We start from the raw sequence: 19,662 nt of genomic DNA on the forward strand, positions 1-19,662 counted from the left end.
TTACATGCTCGCATATCTGCATCGACCCCCTTTCTCGGGGTCGCGTTTCATGCCCGCAGTACGTATTTTGCGATCCGCCGGCGTCAGATTCCCATCGACGGCCTTTGAGTGCTCCTTTGTTCGGAGCTCCACACTTTGGTACATATTCGTCCGTTGCATATGTATTTGTTTGTTCGTGGGCACGGCGGCCCCGTCCCGTCATATGATTCGTTGGTGTGTTAGATGTCCGTAGACGTATACGTGGGTCGCGCCCATTCCGTATGTGTGTTCGTATGTTATATGTTCCGGCGATCCCATTCGCCGTGCGCCCGTCTCGCTTGATTTGTATATGTTTTGGGCCGTTGCGCCATTTGACAGCTCCTACCCCGCTCGATATATATATGTTTGTGTATGAGTCGGGCCATTGAGATAATTTGGGACAAATACGATATTTGTATACGTATAAGTCATATGTATGTGATTCGGATTAAGGAATGTGGTTTGGTGCCCACGGCACTAATCACGGCCACGGGCCGGGTCGTGACAAATGTTCACCCCATTTGTGAGATTCCTTTCCTTGTAAGGGCTTTAGCTCGTTCACTCAGAATTCTCGAAGGTGGTCATTCTTCAATAAGCGAGCCACCTCCTCCCTTAGTTGGCCAGGGCCCTCGTCTCCGTGCCCACGGGTTCCGTGATACTCATACATCACGCCGGTCCCGCGACCCGGTCCGATCTCGCTGGTCACTATCTTCGTCGCGATACGGCCAATGGCCAAGATCTGAGGTATTGATGCTGAAGTTGTACTCCGATATCCTTGGTAAGTCTTTGTTGCTAGCCGAACTCCCGACATTGTTTCTAAATGATAAACTTCGACTGTTCGATGGGCGCTCAGCCCGTTTATCACCCAGACTAGAGAATTTACTGGGGCCAACCCTTGATTTCTCCGACCTGAAACCCTATTTTTTTGAATGAGAGTATGGCCGGTATCTGTCCCTTGATGATCGGACCTCCGGATCATAAGCTTTTTTCGACCTTTCAGAGCTTTTGCTCATATTTACGGGTCCCGGAGGGAGCTCGAGCTGGTCATCCTCTACCCGAATCTTTGATTCGTACCTGTTATGAACATCTACCCAGGTCACAGCCTCATATTTCAACAAGTTCTCTTTCTGCTTGAATGAGGTCATCGAGCTTCGAAGATTAAGCCCTTTGGTAAAAGCCTGTGCAGCCCATTCCTCCAGAACTGGAGGGAGCTCCATCCGTTCCCTTTGGAAACGGTTCACAAATTCTCGTAGTAATTCATCATCCCGTTGGGCCAAGCGGAAGATGTCCGCCTTTCGGGCCTGCACCTTTTTAGCCCCGGCATGGGCCTTTATGAACGCATCTGCGAGCATTTCAAAAGAAGTGATTGAATGCTCAGGTAGATGGTAATACCAGGTCAGCGCCCCTTTCGATAGTGTTTCCCCAAATTTTTTCAGCAAAACGGACTCAATTTCATCCTCTTCGACATTATTGCCTTTTATGACACACGTGTACGAAGTCACATGCTCCTGCGGGTCCGTTGTACCGTCGTATTTCTGGATATCTGGCATCTTGAACCTCTTCGGGATCAACTTTGGAGCCACACTTGGAGGGAAAGGCCTTTGGATGTATCTCTTCGAATCCGGCCCTTTTAGAATCGGAGGAGCCCCCGGGATCTAATCCACCCGAGAGTTATATGTTTCCACTCTCTTTTCAGTTGAGTCTACCCGCTTTGCCAAGGTTTCGAGCATTCTCAGAACTTCGGTGGATGAACCGGCTCCCGATCCATTACTCTCGACTATCCGTGTTTCGTCCCTTCTCGGTTCGGCGGCGCCTTTTGACCTTTCCGGGGCTGCTTTATCATTTTTACTTTGCAGCTGAGCTATTGCGATTCCCTGTTCGGCGATGGCAGTTCCCTGTTCCTAACATTTCAAAAATTAGATGCAAGTTAATCTCATCTGGGGTATCCGGTGCTTTCCGGCCTTGTGCCCAGGATAAAGTAACTGAATTATGAGTATAAGGATCAGTGGCCGGTGGGGTGGCATTCTCCTGATTCATGGTGTTCTGCCAGTTGAGGCCTTCCCTCGAATCAACAGAGTTTGGGTCGATCGGATCAGCTGGTAGGTTCCGTAACCCACTGTTCTCATTTTCGGCCACAATCTCGTTGTTGTTAACATGACCAGACTGTCCGCTGCTCGCCATTTGTCCGTTTATTGATAGAAATTAAGAGAAGATTCTGTAATCAAACGGGTATAAGGTAGAAGCCAAGATTAAAAAATCACTATTATCCTAGCCCCACGGTGGGTGCCAAACTATTTACCCCGGATTTAAGTAATCAATTGAATTTATAAGTGAGGTATAGGATATGTGGACGAACTTTAATCTATTTTGGGTTGATGTGGAATATATATGGACTTGTATGCAATGATATGTATATGTGAGTGTATGCGTTAATGCCTTGAATAAATATGTAGATATTGATGATTAAGCTAATTGTATTGAATGAACAAGCAAAGCCAAAACACCACTGATTCGGACCAAAAAACAAAGAGAGAGAGAGAGAGCTTCAATATATATTTTCTATTACAATGTTCTAGATCTCCCAAAGCCAACCCCTAAAAGTAGGAAAATGTCCTCTATTTATAGTTTTGCCTCATGGGCCTTACATACAATCCAAGGCCTTTTTAGAATAAAGAAACCCTAAAAGGATAAGGTAGGGCCGTACGCTCTGACACCCGTACGATTGTCAGTACAAAATGGCAGAACGGTCTTAGCGCATGGCAATTCTGCAACTGGTTAACCGGACCAATGGCCACGTTCAGCTCGGACCTGAAGAAACCAAACTAACGGCCATGAGAACTTGACTTGGAGAAACCGGACTAACAAAGAACGAGTTTGGTCCGAGACACCGATCAACAGATTTACTTTCTTTCTCGGATCAGCCACATCCGGTGCAATTCCCCGTCTGAAGAAAAGTCTGATCATACTCGTGCTCATTTGGTCATACCCTCGGCCCCCGGTCTCACCGGTCTTACATATATCCGGTTTTACCGTATACAACTAGGTTTGCATGTAATGACAACAGAGAAAATGTGTATTTAGCATCTACAAGTTAGCAAGAGCCGGCATATACCTAAGGTTTCCTAATTACTTAGCAAAGCAATGATTCTAGAATTTATTAATAGATTAAATACTAAGTCCAGTATATATATTTTATTTCTATATTCTTAGTCATACTTAATTGTGAATATAAGGTATTGCTGGTTTCCATCTTGTTGGGAATATTCTACACAGTAACTTATAGGTTTAGGCAACAAGAAGCCGCACAAAGAGAATCTAATGCTGGGAAGAATCCATGGGCATGTTTTATCATCTGGTGGTTGATCAAATTATGCTTTGAAGTTGCTGATAGATTGTTGTTGTCACGACTAGGGGTGTCGGCATGATTCGACCGGTTATTTTTAACAAATTATATCTTTTTTTTTTTTTGGTACTGCGCATAACAAAGTTACTTTTTAAAACTATCTCAATCATTCCAGTTTCTCTTCGATATTAGTATGGTTCGGTAATTTTTTTTTTAAACATCATCTAAGAGCCCGTTTGCATTAGCTTATAAGGTGGTTTGCCATTTTTAACTTTTTTGGGTGTTTGGCAAAACAGAAAAGTGCTTAAAATAAGTTAAAAAGTGCTTAAAATAAGCCAAAAACAAGAAGTTGGGGAACCCCAACTTTTTTCTTTTTGGCTTAAAAGCCATTTTGGTTTGACCAACAATTTTACTCTTTTATCCCTTATACTTCCTTCTAATTCCAATATTACCCTCATTACTAAAAACCCTAAACTATCATCTTTCCCTTTCAACAACTTATTTTCAACTTCAGCACTTTTATCCAAACACGTAACTGCTTATTTATAAAATAACTTTCAGCACTTAAAAAGTACTTTAAGCACTTATGCTTAAAAGCCATTTTTTTCCAGCTAATCCAAATGGGCTCTAAGGGTCACACTTGTTTAGCCTAAACCAATTGAGTTAGTTTGAATGAGGTCACAAGCGGCGTTTAATCCAAATTGTAACTTTTGTGTCAGTAGAATTAAAGTTTTGTGATTTTTCTGGTAGAAAACATAGTTGGTATCTGATTTTAACAAGAAAATGTCAAAGTTATAGAATCATTTATGAAAGGCATAATTTATAAACAGGTCCTCAAATTTGACCTTAGCTGGCAAGTATGTCCTCCAACTTTGGGTGTGCACAAATAGGCACCTCAACTTATTTAAATTTGAACACGTAAACACGAATGTTAACATGACACATAAATTTTGGAGGTATCTAGATGATGTTTTGAAGGTTGGAGTGTTCAACTGACAAAGTAGAGACAAATTGAGGTGTCTACTTGTGCACACCCAAAATTAGAGGGCATACTTGTCAGCTGAGACCAAGTTTGATGGTCATGTTATGTTATGCCTTTATGAAATTTAGCCAAATACATTTAGAAAGTACTATTTTCAGCTTCCACTATATTAAAAAACCAAAAGGGGTTGAAAATAAGATCTCAACTGGAACTCAGATATTTCTCTAGATATTGTTAGAAAAATACCAGTAATTAATTCGAATTTTCCACAAGAACAAAATGTTGTGGTTTGTAGTGAAAGCAATAGAGAGAAAAAGAGAGTCTATAATCGTACATACTCTGTTTTGAAGCATTACCACGTATTTATAATACCCTAGGAATCTATCGGCAGCAGACACATCTGTTCAATGAAACTTTTCGTAACAGACACATCTTTTAAAATGACTTTTTTTTTCTCTGAAAAAAGTGACCTTTTCTGTGATAAGAGTGACATTTTTAATTTTTTTTTTAATTTTTTTGGAAAAAGTAACTTCTTCTCTATGAGCTAACCCATCAACACTAAAAGATGTTGGCCCCCCTATTTCTCCTCTAGTCTGCGAGTTAACGCCTACTGGGAATACCTTAGAGCTATTTCATGAAACTGCTCTTTTGACGAGTCTTCTTTCTGCTTTGCTCTACCTTTATGATGGATACAATGGTACTTATGATGGATTTGTGACCAGATGTTTCTCCTGGCGCTGCCAAGTGTTGCTGTCCCAAGCTTATGATTTTTATTTTATTTTTGGCTTAACCATCTAGTACTTGTCACTATTGGTTCCACTAATTCGTATTCACCTGAATTTAACCAAAAAATCTCAAGGATCCGTGAACGGGGGTTTGAAACTCAAACGATAATGGACTCGTGATATGTGCCTAATCCACATATCACCAAGCTCTTTATCCATCGAATTATTATCTATTGAAAAACTTGGTTCATAAAATCTTGAACTTTATAAGAAAAAAAGGGAAATCCATAAATATCTTCAATGCATTTTGCATAGGCTATAGATAACCGGACCTATCACACTTTTGGAGTACATCATGATAATATCACCAGAACTACTGGAAAGTTTGCTGCATTTGTGTCTTGAAAGAAAGTTTTGAATTTGATGAAGACATGCAACTAGTTATTGTTGAATTTATTTTATAGCACTGATTGGGGCTAGAAGTATATATTTTTAGTGATGTTTCGCCTCATAGATAGATCGCCTTTTAAGTACCTTTCATTCACTTTGTCCTTAATATTCGTATTTTGTTGTGTAGAATACGAATTGGTGAAAACATGGTGACTTGGTGCCAAAAAGCGATGAAAATGGGCTTTGAAGTCTTAGTAGAGGTCCAAGACATGAAACGGGATCAAGTCTAGAACCCGAGCATCAAGCGAACATGAAGAAAATGAGAGTGAAAAATTAGGCTGAAAACACCTTGGCACGCGCGCCGTCGAATGCACCATAAGGTTCATGGAATCAATGGGAAATTGATCCGGAAAGAGAGGAGCAAAAGAAGCGGTAAAATACACTATTGTGCTGCATGGCTCACCGCAGCAGTGCAAAATGGTGGCCTGTCTTAGAATTTTGCCTCTCTGAAGTACTGGCTTGGTGCGCTGCACCACACAACTCACCAAGGCATTTTAGACCTGATTCTGACAGATTTCAATCCTCTGAAGAACTGGCTTGGTGTGCCGTCAGGGAACTGGCTTGGTGCACCGTCCCTGACGGCACACCATTGCAATTTTCACCTGTCCGAATTTTACTTGGTTCATTAAGGGCATTTTGGTTGAGATTTAGGGCATTTTGAGTCATAACAATTATTCAGTTTGTTAGAAGCTCCATGCACACTTGAGTAATATAATATGTCCAGTAATAGTTTTTATGATATTTCATGTATACTATGTTGGAATTTTCAAGAGAAAATAAAAGGAATAGACAAAAAGGAAAAGTACTTTTCTTTCTTCTTAAAAGGAAAAAAAGGACTTTTCTTTATGCAAAAGAAAAAGTATTTTTCTTTCTGAAAGAGTACATTTCTTTCTGAAACAATGCATCTCTTCTCAAAAAGTTGCATCATTTCAGGTTTAAAGATTAAAGCATCCTTATAAATAGAGGAAAATCTTGAAAATAGTTCTATCCTAAGAAATACTCAAAGTACCAATATATATTCTTCCTTAAGAAAAACTGCATAAGTTTAATAACTGCAACATTAATTCTTGGAAAGTATTTGTAAGGGACAAATAGTTATCTTTGGAAAGTGATCCAAGAAAGGTACACAGCTTGAAGCATATCCAGATTTCTCGCCACAAACACATATTTTTTTCTAACATACTATGGTGTCTCTCTCTCTCTCTAACTCTCTCGCCACAACTCATATACACACACACACACATATATATATACTAGTCTTTGGTTACACATGTACCCCATATTAATCACTATAATGATTTTAAAAGTCACATGTATTAAAAAGAAATATGAGTTGTATAATAATAACTAAAGAAATATGAGTTTTGTATATATATACACACACACACATATATATACTAGTCTTTGGTTACAGATGTACCCCATATTAATTACTATAATGATTTTAAAAGTCACATATATTAAAAAGAAATATGAGTTGTATAATAATAACTAAAGAAAAAGTGTGAATTTATAAGATGATGAATGTTGATCCTATTTAGTTAAATGAATATCAATTTCTTGTGTCTCTCTCTAGTACAGGTATTTATTTTGTCTTGAACCCAGAAAATCATATTTACTGGTTATCATTTTTGCGTAATTGCTACATAGAACTCGATGCTTCAGTTGTGACGTTAATGACCTGCGACGATTGCTGTGATTAACTTTGAATGACCTCATTGATGAGCATGCAGTTCAAGCCTAGATAGGTAGTTTTCATTGGAGCTACACATGTGCTCATAATAGTGGTCAAAATGAGATGACAGTAGGTAGTTTAGTAAATATTTTTCACATCAAGACCTATTATATAAAATTGAACTGGTTAACCAATAAGCAAATGTTGGTTAGAGAAGGAAACTTTGGTACATTGAGGAACTGAGTTCTGAAACTTGAAGTCCTTGCAGGAATGCTTTTGCAGAAACTCTACATGCAAAAGCTGAAGATAATAGCTTCACTGTTAAAAACCTAGATTGGCTACCAACAACAAATAGCCCTAGAAAGCTTAAATTACAAATCAAGAAAGTATTGTAGTTGCTAAACTACTTTAGGTACTCAAAAGTCTTGAACAACGAAATACTAGCCTTCATAAAATTCAATCGGAATTAGCTCCCATCTAACTGTTATAATTCACCTAAAAATGAACGCGGATCAGTTTTCCGGTTTCTGACTAGAGAAGAAACGATCCAAACAATAAAATAACTAGGAACATCTGAAGCACCTGCTCAAAGCTGAAGAAGATTAGAAGCATTTCCAATGTGGTATCTATTACTACTGATGTTGCTGCTATTGGGAGGTCTAAAGCATCCAAAAAGATGGGCCTTTTTCTTCTTTTCACTATTTCTGTTTCCAATATGGATGAAGTTCTTCAATGCAATACCTGTGTTTCTCCTGGAAAATCTGCTGCTGGCTATGCTTTTCGTTTCATCGTCCAGTTTCAGTAACATGCACTGAAGTTTTTGAACCTCCAATTGTAGCCGTACAATCTTCTCGGACCCCTTTGTTGTCTGTTCTGAAACTCTGTTGCGCCTGATATTCAAGACCTCTTTTGAATCTGTTGAACTACTTCCTGCGAAAAGTGTGCTTTCTTCTGTATTCTTCATCAAATGGCCATTCAAATTCACCAGCTGCACAATCCTTAATTCAACTTCTTGTAACTGTTCTTTTGCTGCTTCAAAATCAACATGTTTGGCTTTTCTAGACTTTCTTTCCTTATCCAATTTCCTTCTCATGTTATCAACAGTCATCTGAAGACTAATCAATTTCTCTGCATCAGAGGAAAGTCGGTCCAGAATCTGTTTATTTGTTTCATGACTTGCATCAAAGGAGTTCATTGATAACTCTAACTTATCAACACCCAACTCCTTCTCCACCTCTGATTCTGTTGGAGGATGATCGCTCCTCCACTCCAAATTTCTAAATTTATTGTATCCTATACTTCCCTCCGTTGGACAATTTGCCCGTTCCTTTAAGTCCTTAACACTTCTATTGGGGGTACCTTCCTCTGTGGTTTCCCATAGCTGAAGCATCCGATCATCTTCTCTGTCAGAGCCAGAAGAAACTCTTCTTCTAACTATTTGCAGTGAGCCATCAGAAACATGATCAAGTGGTATATCTTTCATCAGTATCCTGTTTTTGACATCAAAGGATTTGGATTTCATTTTTCGCCTATTATGACCATCACCATACTCATTCCTAGGACTCCACCTTTCTGCATGCTCCTCTTTTTCTAGATCAAAGCTATGATGAGATTTTAACACCTCAACTTCACTTCCAGCACTGTCTCGCCCAATCTTGTTGCATGAAGATACCTGTAAAATAGGCTTGTTCCTCTTTTTCACTACTTTTTCAACTTCTTTAATCCTGGCCCTGAGCTCCTGCAGATCTAGAATGTCTTTTGTCATGACAGGTTGATCTTCTATCAGCTTTTCAAATCTACTTTCATCTTGATGAACCTCAACATCAACACACTGCAAATATATGTAGGAGGAAGAAATTTCAACAAGAAAATTGCAGCTGATAGAAAATTCTCCCCTTTTCATGTCTAGGTAGAAAACAAATGACAAAAACAGCTGGGAATGATCTTCATATATTTCGGCCTTATTTTTAAATTAAGGTCCATACAATATACTTACAAGTTAATTAGGCAATATCAAACCAGTGTACTATTAACACTTTCGAACTAGATATCCTTTCAGAATCTAGATGCAGGTCATGAGACCAAGTCAAGAAACAAATCAGTCTAGCCCTAGGAAATACGACACACTGGAAATTGTTCTTAGAGAATGAATCCTCAAGAGGAAGATTTCAAAGAAAATCCTGACTAGCAATAGTGTTTAAAGTAATAGAAAACTAAGAATAGTTCCAATCAAATCACTGATTGATGCTCTAAGAAAAGGTCATGTAAACACGCAAAAGGCTTGAGTTACATTCAGGCCCATTTTGCTGTAAGCAGCATAATAAAGAAACATGTATATTTTTTTGATAAGGAAAAATTACAACAACATTTAAAATAAAGAAACACGCATATCACTTATTATTAGAAAGTACATTACCTTTGATTCCTGAGAGCTAGCTAGCTTAAGCCTCGTCTGGAGGAGCGCATTATGCTCAAGTGATACCACATCATGCCTTAAAGAGGCTATTACAGGAGCATATGCATATAATTGTGACTTCCACTCTCCAATTTCACTCTCCATTAAATTGATTTTTACTTTCATCTGTTCAATCTCCAAATTTTTGGAAGCATTTTCTCTCTCGAGTCTCCCATAAACCTCAGTTAACTCATCCATCTTGTTTTCCAGTAATGCTTCTCGAGTGGAGGAAATCTGGAAATCAAAATAAAATGTTGCTGCCTCTGCCTCCCATAGTCCAAACTCATACTCTTTCTCTTCGAGCTCTGAACTTAGGCAGTCTTCTCTGATTCGCCGCTCTTCAATTTCTTCATGCAATATAACTAATTCACCCACCAAATTCATGTTCGCTTCTCGAAGGCATTGAATTTCCCTGTTCTGAGCGGTATTCTCTCTCGATATTTCAAATATCTTTTTTTCTAGATCTTCATTCATCTTAGAGGATCCTAGACAGTCGGTCTTTAGTTCATCCAGAGCCCTACGCAATTCTGAGTTCAATCTTTCAGATACTTTAAACTTCTGTTCTGCTTCCAAAAGACCTATTTCCTGCTTACCCAGAATCTCTTTCCCAGTAGACATTTCCAGCTTTAGATGATCATTAGATTCCGTGACCTCATGTAGCTCCTTTCCTAACCTTTCAACTGATTTCTTCAGGTGTAGGTTTTCAGTTTCCTTCATTTCCAGCTTCCCATTCAATACAACTATTTCCTTCTCAAAGTCAATGATAACACTATGAAGTTTGCGCATATCCTCATATGTTGACTTTAGCTCAGTAGTTCGTTCACTACCATAACTCTTCAAAACTGTAGAGAAGTTACCCAGCGCCATTGTCTCAAGTAGAAAAACATCATTTTCCTGCTCCACTATCCATTTCTCCTCCTTGATCTCTGAGATTTTTGTCAGCAATGTTTCGTTCTGATGAAGTACTTGAGAGTATTTCTTTTGTAATTCAAGGTAAGCTGTCTGCAACTCACCATGCTTGACACAGAGAGTCTGAACCTCCGCCTCATGTATGGCATTTAGTTGACTACCGCTGCTCATTTCTGATTGCAATTTCTTGTTCATCTCTAGTAGACCATGGTTGTCTTTCTGCACTGTAACCAGCTTCTCTGCCACGATATTAAGCTCCTCCTCTACAGATTTCTTCATTGACTCCAATTCCAGGCCCTCTGATTTCAGCTGTGCAATTAGAGATAGAAGAGTTGAGTTTTCAATCAGCAACTGTTGCTTATCAAACTCGTACATTCTAAGTGAACATTTCAGATCCTCAACACTGCCCAAAATATAATGCAGGAAAGTTTGTTCTTTTTCCACCGTATCTTTAGAAACAAAGTCAGAATCATTTTCAAGGGCCTTGAAAACTTGATATATCCCCATTCTCAACCTTTCAATTTCATCTACCAAAAGTTCTGCTTCAACCTGCTGTTCAACGCTCTCGTTCTCTAACTCTGATACCAGTTTGTCAGACAATTTTGATGTCTCAATGTGTTTCTGACACTCAATCAACAGAGAATAATTCTTCTCTTCCATATCTTGTATAAAATTCTGCAGGATGAAAATTTCAAATTGAGATTTTAAAGCTTTGTCAAGTTCTTCATCAAATTCTTTCTTCCTCCACTTACTCTCTTCCTGTAGGTGATGGATATGGTTTTCCATATAAATTAACCGGCTTTCGCTCTGATGTGTAAAGTTAGTCCTTTCTTGTTTCTCCATTTCAACAAAAACTCTAAGCTCTTCAAGTTGTAGCTGTTCTGCTTGTTTCTCCTTCTCTAGGCAAGCATACTTCTCTTCCAATCCCATTACTCTTGTCTCCAGGCATTCAAGTCGCCGTTCAACATTTTTCAACTGAACTGCTAGGTGACCTCTTTCAGCAAGAACATTGGAATTCTCATTCTTCAACAATTGACATATCTCTTCTAAACCATTCGCCTTTTCCGTTAGATCTACAAGTTCAACTTTTGCACCCAAAAGAGAGTTCTCAAGCATAGCATTTTTCTCTAGGAGTTTCTGCATGTCCTCAGTTATGATTTGCAACTGAGAGAGCAAAGCGGCTTTCTCAGCAACAAGAGTAGATTTTTCTTCATTGAGAATTTGACAAGACTCTTGCAATGCTCTCGTCTTTTGTTGTGATCCCTGCAACTCACCATTTACATCAGAGAGGAAACTCTCTAGAACAGCCTTCTTCTTCAAAAGTTCATCCATGTTCTGCAACTTCTTGTGGAGGATTTGTTTCTCGCTTTTGGTGTTCTCACAGATTATCCTGAGCTTGGGGTTCTCTTCCTGCAAGCCCTTTATTGAAGAGTCAATACATTCAGGGTTTATACCTGCAGCCTTCACTTGCTCTACTAAAGCCTGGTAGTTCCTGTTCAGGTCCTTGATTTCCTCTTTCAAACATGCAATCACTTTTTGAAGGTTGTCACTTAGTCCAACTTCTTGTGCAACCGCCTCTTCAAGTTTCGCCTTCATCTTCCTCAAGCTAAGGATTTCATTCTCCAGATTCCCTATCGAATTGCTTGAGGAAAATTTCTGTTCATTCAGGCTATCGTTTTCATCCTTCACTCGCTTCAGTTCACCTTCCAAACTATTTTTGCATGTTTCCACTTCCTTCAACAGCTCAGGACTATTTTTGAGCTCCATGGCCAGAGCTCTCTGCTCTTCTTGCGATTGACGGTGCAAATGTTGCAGAGCCTGAAGGGTGGCTTCAACTTGTGCATGGCTTAAGTGCTCATTTTGCAAATCAACTTGATGTTTCTGTAACTCCCTCTGCTTCTTAGAGAGTTCTTGATCTTTCATTGCAAGCTTCTTTGCCAAATTATCTACCTCTAGGTACAATGAATGCTTTGATATCTCCAGCACAACACACTTGTCTTCAGTATCTTTAAGCTTTGCAGCTCCTATTGAAAGCTCACCATTAAGGCGCTTTATATCCTCTTGGTCACGAGCTAGTTCATTCTCAAGGATGGATATTCTATCCAGACAGAGTTTATAGTCGCGAGCAGCAGCTTCTTTCTCCTCACTTTGTTTCATCAGAACAATTTTCAGTTTCTTGTTCTCAGCTTCAGCTCTATCAGCTATATCCCTAAGCAGTCCGGATTCTTCCTGAGCCACCAAGAGTTTTTCCTCTAGGTCAGATATGTTTACCATGCTTTGCTTATATTCATGAAGGATAACATCTTTTTCAGACTCAAACTTAGAGATCTCATTCCTAAGATTCTGACCTTCGGTTTCCTCCTTAATTGCTCTCGTATTTAGTTCTTTTGTGTCTTCAAGTGCTTGAGAAGCCGTAACTACCAGATTAGGTATCCTATCCAGACACTTCTTGTGTTTGCTCAAACCAGCATCTCGTTCAGCCTCTAATTTGATAAGGGATTCCTTCATCTTCTGAACTTCTTTTTCAACTCTGCTAGCTTGTTCACTGAAATTCACAGAGTCCTTCTGTACACTACTGAGCTCCCTCTCTGCAGCAGATAACTGTTCCAGGCATTGCTGACACCGAATGAAGGTAGCTTCTTTTTCTGCTTGCATATCAGCTAGGGTTTCTTCCAGGTTTTGAACTTCAGCTTCAGCTTGACCGACATGCTCCGACTCAACGAGGATCTTGGACTTGAGATTCTCATTCTCATTTGACAATTCAGATACTTGATTTTGCAAACATTTTTCCTTTTCTTGTGTGTTTCCGTTCAATCCTTTACTCAATTTTCCTTCGAGGAACTTTGTGTTCTTCAGCATTTCCTCTCCTGACCCAAGCATCTCAAGTAAGTGCTTTAAACCCCACTTGCTTGTTTCCTTATTAGAATAACCAGCATGAGATCCAATCTTCGGTGCAGCATGTACACTAGATGGTATTAAACCCAGTGCAGGCTGATGAAACTCATGTGTATCAGACGAATCTTCAGCCAGTAGAAAAGGTTGTTGGTCAGGAAATGCCTCTGACATGGTTTTTTGGGCCTGCCTGAGCTCGCCAATTACATGATCATATCTTTCCACTAGTGCCCAATATGCCCTATAGAACTCCTCAACTAGCTTCATTAGTTCAGGCCTTTTCTTGTAATACATTTCAGCCCTTCTTGCAAATGAATCTGCATCTTCTTCAATGAGCATGATCATTGCCTTTACTTTAGCATCCATTTCTGTTGAAATAAGATGTAAGACCAGTTAAGTTCCTCCGAAAAGATTTTAGAAAAGAGAAAAAAAGTGCATAACAAGAAACTTATAGATAATTTTCCAACTACTACAAATAGAAGACCATATATTGAGATATTCAATGTTGTGCTAACTATCGTGGCATTAAACATGAGTCATACAATGAACTTTTGGGAAAGAGTGATAGAGTGGAGACTTAGGGAGACCATTAAAGTGACAGAGATCCTGTTTGAAGTTATGGCTGGTAGATCTACAACGGAGGTCATAGTATTATTAGAAGATTTATGAAAACTTATTAGGAGGAGGAGGACCTACACTAGGTGTTGATTGATCTAGAGAGAGCATACCATACAGTGTCAATAAAAGTCCTTTGGTGTTGTTGAAAAGAAAGGAATTCAAATTAAATATATGGAATGCCATAAAGGATATTTATAAGGGAGCTATAACCAGTTTGAGAACAACGGTAAGAAATACAAAGGAGTTTCTCGTGACCGTGCATCTACACCAGCGTTCGACACTGAAACTGCATGGCTTTTTCTCCAATATCTTTCCTACTCTTTCTTTCCACAGATCTCTAAGTAAACGTGAAACATATCAATTGAACAAATAAAAAACTTAATTGAAGTCTCTAATAATAAATAACAAAAACTATCTTTCTTTTTAGTTAATAAATTTTAAAGTAAACCTATACATGCCCTTTTTCGTAATCTGACGCTTAAATTATTTTTGAAAAGATTAGCTAAACACAAAGTACTTTTGTAATACTAACAACTTCTCAAATGTTTGGCCAAACTCAATTTATGCAACTCCAAAGTACTTTTACCAAAAAGGATTTCTCAAAATAAACAGATCCTGAAAGATTGGCCAATTGAAGGTTTAGGAGACAAAAGCGCGCTTCACAAATGTTTGGCCAAACTCAAATTTATGCAGCTCCAAAATAATTTTACCGAAAAGGACCTTTCAAAATAAGCAGATTGGGAAGCTTGACAAACATGCTCTAAGTAAAGGTTTTAGGAGAAGTAGGAGTGTCTGGAAATGGAATAGAAGGTAAGGTGTTCTTGCACAGGGACCAAGCAGAGACAGATGGTACTCATAGCACTAATCTATAGTCAGGGAGGTTGGACTGTAATAGAAGTAGCTGGCTCTAAGTCAAGTATGTTGGTTTAGGCGGGTTGCATTTTTTGGCAGAAAGATAGAGAGATATGCAAATGGCAAGGACGGAAGTACCATAAGGGTGGAAAATTTATAACAGACCCTTGTGGTCCGGCCCTTCCCCGGACCCCGCGCATAGCGGGAGCTTAGTGGACCGGGCTGCCCTTTTACTATCAATCACATCAAGAACCAGAGCCCCAATGTTTAAGTGGTCTTAACAATGACCAGCAAAAATGAATTTGATGAACCAACAGCGAACCTGCCAAGACCAGAAAAGTAACCCCGTAACATCTCACTGCCAGTCTCTTGTGGAGTCAGAGTAGCAATTCCTTTATTAATTATGCATTGAAACGATTTCTCCTGTCTAGAGAATTTCCTATCTAAGTTCCGGTTTTTTACATTAACCCCCTAGGACCAGATATTTTGAAGATCGGTGCGTGCAACTGCCTCCCAATTCGTTGGTAAGTGAAACTGCCTCTGAATTCACTCTAATCACTCAACCTAAGATGTGAAACCCAAGATTTTCAGGAACCATTCCAAGGGAATTCCTTATCTGCAGAGGATTTTTAAGAAATAATTGTCACAATAGTTCATTGAACAAAACAGACCCTAATGAATGAAGCTGAACTCACCAAAATCAATTTAATTATGTGGTTTCTAGTTCGGCAAAAAGGACAGCAAGAAATCTGAGACACAAAGCAGAGTATCTAGCCTTCGATCACAATTTATGTAAAATGCCGAGACGAGAAGAAAAGGCAACCACGAAAAAGAGTAACCGCTCCAGATATGAGTATCAACTTAATTAACCAACTTCTCTGATAGTCTAAAGTAAAGATCTAACTTATAAGGTGATGGAACAACAAATCTATGCATATTCAATCATCGGACCTTCTTATTGGCGAACAAATCATACAACACGCTGGTAATCGACTCAAAGTACAAATTGTACACACATTTTATACACTTGTGGACACAGAGAACACTTATAAATATCTTGGTTCAAGCATATTCTTATGAAAACAGGCATGAATCAAGATCAAGGCAAGCCTTTAATCACTGACATTCTATTCCTTCCCACTAGAAGGTCAAAATATATGTTTTCCTAACACTCATAGATGTACCGAGGCAGACAAGCAGAAGAAGAGATACTACTTTTCTCAATTCATTTGAATGATATAGGTAATAAGAACTCCTTTTATCCATGATTATTAGTTGCCAGCTTCTTGACAATCAAGTAAGAGCTAAGAGAATATATATTCCAAGTTATGACAGATTACTAGGACATAACAAAGATTGATAGATTTGCTGCATAGGCAAGTCAATCCGATGGATAATCCCAATGTGTGGTGCTGGGGCCTGGGAAATAGTGGAGTGTTCTCTGTGAAGTCTTTTTATGAGAAACTTTTGGTTACGGAGGAGGTTGATTTCCCATGTAATGCAATATGGGTTCCAAGTGTGCCGAGGAAGGTGTGTTTCTTCACTTGGCTAGCCACTAGAGGGGTGATTTTGACGGCGGAAAATCTTAGAAAGAGGAAGATTGTTTGCGTCAGTTGGTGTTACATATGCAAGGAGACGGGGGAGGACGTGGACCATCTTCTTCAATATTGCGGGTTTACCATGAGATTGTGGTGGGATATGTTTAGGTGGTTCCGCACTCCTTGGACAATGCCAAGAACTGGGAGAGAGTTGGTGGTCATTTGGAAGAGCGGGAGAAGAAGGGCTTGGAGCGTGGTTCCGCTTGCATTGATGTAGAAAATCTAGAATGAGAGAAACAAGAGAGCTTTTGAAGGAGTAGAGTCAAGTTTTTCTCAGTTGAGTAGTCTCCCGCTCCCTTATTTTCTTTTGGTGTAAACAGAAAGTTCCGTGTTGTATAGAGGATTGGGTGGAATTTGTAGAGAATCGTCTTTTGTAGATTCTTTACCTTTTGGTATATCCCTTGTATACGGCCTTTTTTGGCCATGATTATGAATGAAAATACTTTTACTTGATCAAAAAAAAGAAATAACTCCTTTACATACTTTAAGACAAAAATAAACCCCATGGATAAAGCCAGAATACATTTCCTCACAGTCGTTAAAGTGACCAAACTTCACTATTGACTACAATTCAAAGATAAATTCTGCCACTGATTAATATATATATTTGTACCTAAATTTTAAAACTATGCATAGTAAATTAGGTCTTCAACGGTGACGCAAGTTAGATCTATCCCTCTTCTTGCTGTAAGCTGTTTCATTGGTTCCGTAAAATGTAATTCTTTTCTACTCTTCAAATAGTTCCATTTACTGCTCATATCACTACAATCCTCAGCCAAGATAGTGGTCCAACGTTCTCTGGTGATCACATATTTCCATTTTTAACATCAATGGGTCTTCATACACACAACAGAACATACATTGTCAGTGCAATGCAGTATTACCAAGTTTTGATAAAACCAGAAGACACCATTAATCCGAGCAAAAGCTTAACATCCAAATGACAAGAATCATATTCAAACAAAGCCGTAAACCAAGTGGAAAGCTCCTCACCAGTAAGATTTTCTTGAAGCCATTTCGAGTTTTTTGGAATATGGCTATCCCACCACCAAGAGTACAAGCGCCTCGTTTCAGGATGTAGCAAGGTTGCCATGACTCCAGCAAAGAACAAAACGGCAACAGTTTTTGTCCTTGCAAAATCCTGGTCTTTATACCAGTACAAGAAATTATGCATCCTCACCAGTATACAGAATTTTATATTGTTCAACTATCAATGTCTTGCAGCTTCGTTTCTCTCACCTAGGAAACAGAATAGCATAAAATAAGATAGAAATAAGAAAAAAAAATTGAAGCAATAAACGATCAAGACCTGAAAACTATGACCCATGGATAATAATATCAACGGGCTGATTCTCATATGGTCCCGCAACTAATAGTTATTATCTGAGAAAGTCACCCTTCTTCTTGATTCCAATTTCTTTTTAACAAAGAAAGTGACTTTTTGAGATAATAACTACTCCCTCTGTTTCAATTTATGTGAACCTATTTTCTTTTTAGTCCGTGCCAAAAAGAATGACCCCTTTTCATATTTGGAAACAATTTACCTTTATGCAATGATTTATCGCCACAAAAAATATATGCGTCTCATTTTACAAAAGTTCAAAAGTTTACATTGTTTCTTAAACTCTCACGTGCCCAGTCAAATAGGTTTAGATAAACTGAAATGGAGGGATTAGTTGAGTGATCATTTGAGAAATCAACTCTAACATAAATATAGCTTTGGACCATACCTGTTGTGCTTCTGTACTAGGTATGGACCACCTAAGCAGGGGCGGAGCCAGCCCTTCGGGTGGGGGTTCGGCCGAACCCAGTAGCTTTTGTCCGAATCATATATTTGTATTAAAATTTTTGTCAAATATGTACAAATTATTAATTAAGAACTCAATAACTTTAAAGAATTAGAACCCCGAACCACAAGCTTCGAATCCTGACTCCGCCTCTGCACCTAAGATGCTGTAATTCTTTAATGCAAAAGGTTTGAAAGCTAATAAGCTGCAATCAGGAAAATGCCAAATATATGCAAGTCTTATCAATATGGCCCAAAATAATACTGTGTCAAGATAGAAATGGTACTATTAGCATGCACATCATAACATCACAATTGACAATAAGCATCACATTCAGAACAAGAAAGAGAAACTTGTAAAAAAGGAATCTTTACATCGAAACTTCAGAAAGAAAAAGAATGAAGTGAAGGATAAACGTACATCAAATGATTAATGACATCCGAATATCCGTATTTTTTCTGAAAGAAATAGAAGAATTGGTGTGAATCAATTCTACATTAGAGAAAGACTGGGCGATAATACAAATCAAGAAACATCTAGAACAAACAGTTTAAGGCTTCACATACTTATCAAGTAGTAAAATGAGAGTGCAAAGGATGCTTAACTATCAACATTTACAAAGGAAAGCCAGCGAATTTGTAAATGGACGTGAACAAAAAGCACAAAAGGTCAATCAGTTGATAATGTAGATCAAACAAAGAAATCTGGTGTAAAATCTATCAAAAAATTATGATTGATAAGCAGGACTTGGAATATATCAATCAGTTCCCATCAGGAAATAAAATGGACATTGACTAAGACAAATTAAAGCAAATGGAAAATGAAACCAAAAAACAAACAAGGATCTTAATAGAACAATTAATAGAAGCTTACCAAAGTACTGAATCTGATTAGCAGCCGTGATTGTGAAAACCACTCAGCTGCTTCATTTTCTGTCAACCCATATTGCCTTTCTCATTCTCTCTCTCTCTCTCTCTCTCTCTCTCTCTCTCTCTCTCTGGCTTCAATGGCAAATCTGCATTTTTATTTCTGCAGTGTCAATGTGACAAAAACTCTTAAAGCGGAGACAATGTGAAAGACACTAAATGCAGGTTTGAATGGTCTTCAGTCTTCACTATACAATGTACATATATTCCGGGATATACACGTTGTAAATTTGAATATTCATGAAAATGGGGGAGGCGAGATGAGGGTAAGTGGGGGAAAGGAAGACTTTCACATTAGCTATCAAGGTGAATTTATTTTGAGTTCGCGAAAATGGAGTTCACTAACTTTTAGTTCGCGAAAATGGAGTTCACTAACTTTTAGTTCGCGAAAATGGAGTTCACTAACTTTCAATTTAAAAAGAGGTTTGTTTG

General features: G+C 38.6%; 1 protein-coding gene across 3 annotated transcripts; it reads right to left on the reverse strand.

Annotated features, from left to right (window-relative positions):
• Window positions 1–7,401: 7,401 nt before the first annotated feature.
• On the reverse strand, window positions 7,402–19,410 carry LOC132053639 (protein NETWORKED 1B-like). Of its 3 annotated transcripts, none has more exons than XM_059445736.1 (6): window positions 19,178–19,410; window positions 18,463–18,509; window positions 18,248–18,278; window positions 17,511–17,756; window positions 9,610–13,817; window positions 7,402–8,931 (listed from the first exon to the last, which is right to left on the reverse strand). In XM_059445736.1, exons 4-6 carry the CDS (start codon window positions 17,689–17,691, stop codon window positions 7,780–7,782), a joined length of 5,541 nt encoding a protein of 1,846 aa, XP_059301719.1. In that variant the 5' UTR covers window positions 17,692–17,756; window positions 18,248–18,278; window positions 18,463–18,509; window positions 19,178–19,410; the 3' UTR covers window positions 7,402–7,779. The 3 variants fall into 3 exon arrangements, with proteins under 3 accessions (XP_059301719.1, XP_059301718.1, XP_059301720.1); XM_059445735.1 differs by having other exon boundaries at window positions 7,402–9,024; XM_059445737.1 differs by lacking the exons at window positions 18,248–18,278; window positions 18,463–18,509; window positions 19,178–19,410 and adding an exon at window positions 15,242–15,535 and having other exon boundaries at window positions 7,402–9,024; window positions 17,511–17,647.
• Window positions 19,411–19,662: the final 252 nt, after the last annotated feature.

The sequence above is a fragment of the Lycium ferocissimum genome, chromosome 4 (genome assembly GCF_029784015.1).
Source record: "Lycium ferocissimum isolate CSIRO_LF1 chromosome 4, AGI_CSIRO_Lferr_CH_V1, whole genome shotgun sequence".
Classification (NCBI taxonomy): domain Eukaryota; kingdom Viridiplantae; phylum Streptophyta; class Magnoliopsida; order Solanales; family Solanaceae; genus Lycium; species Lycium ferocissimum.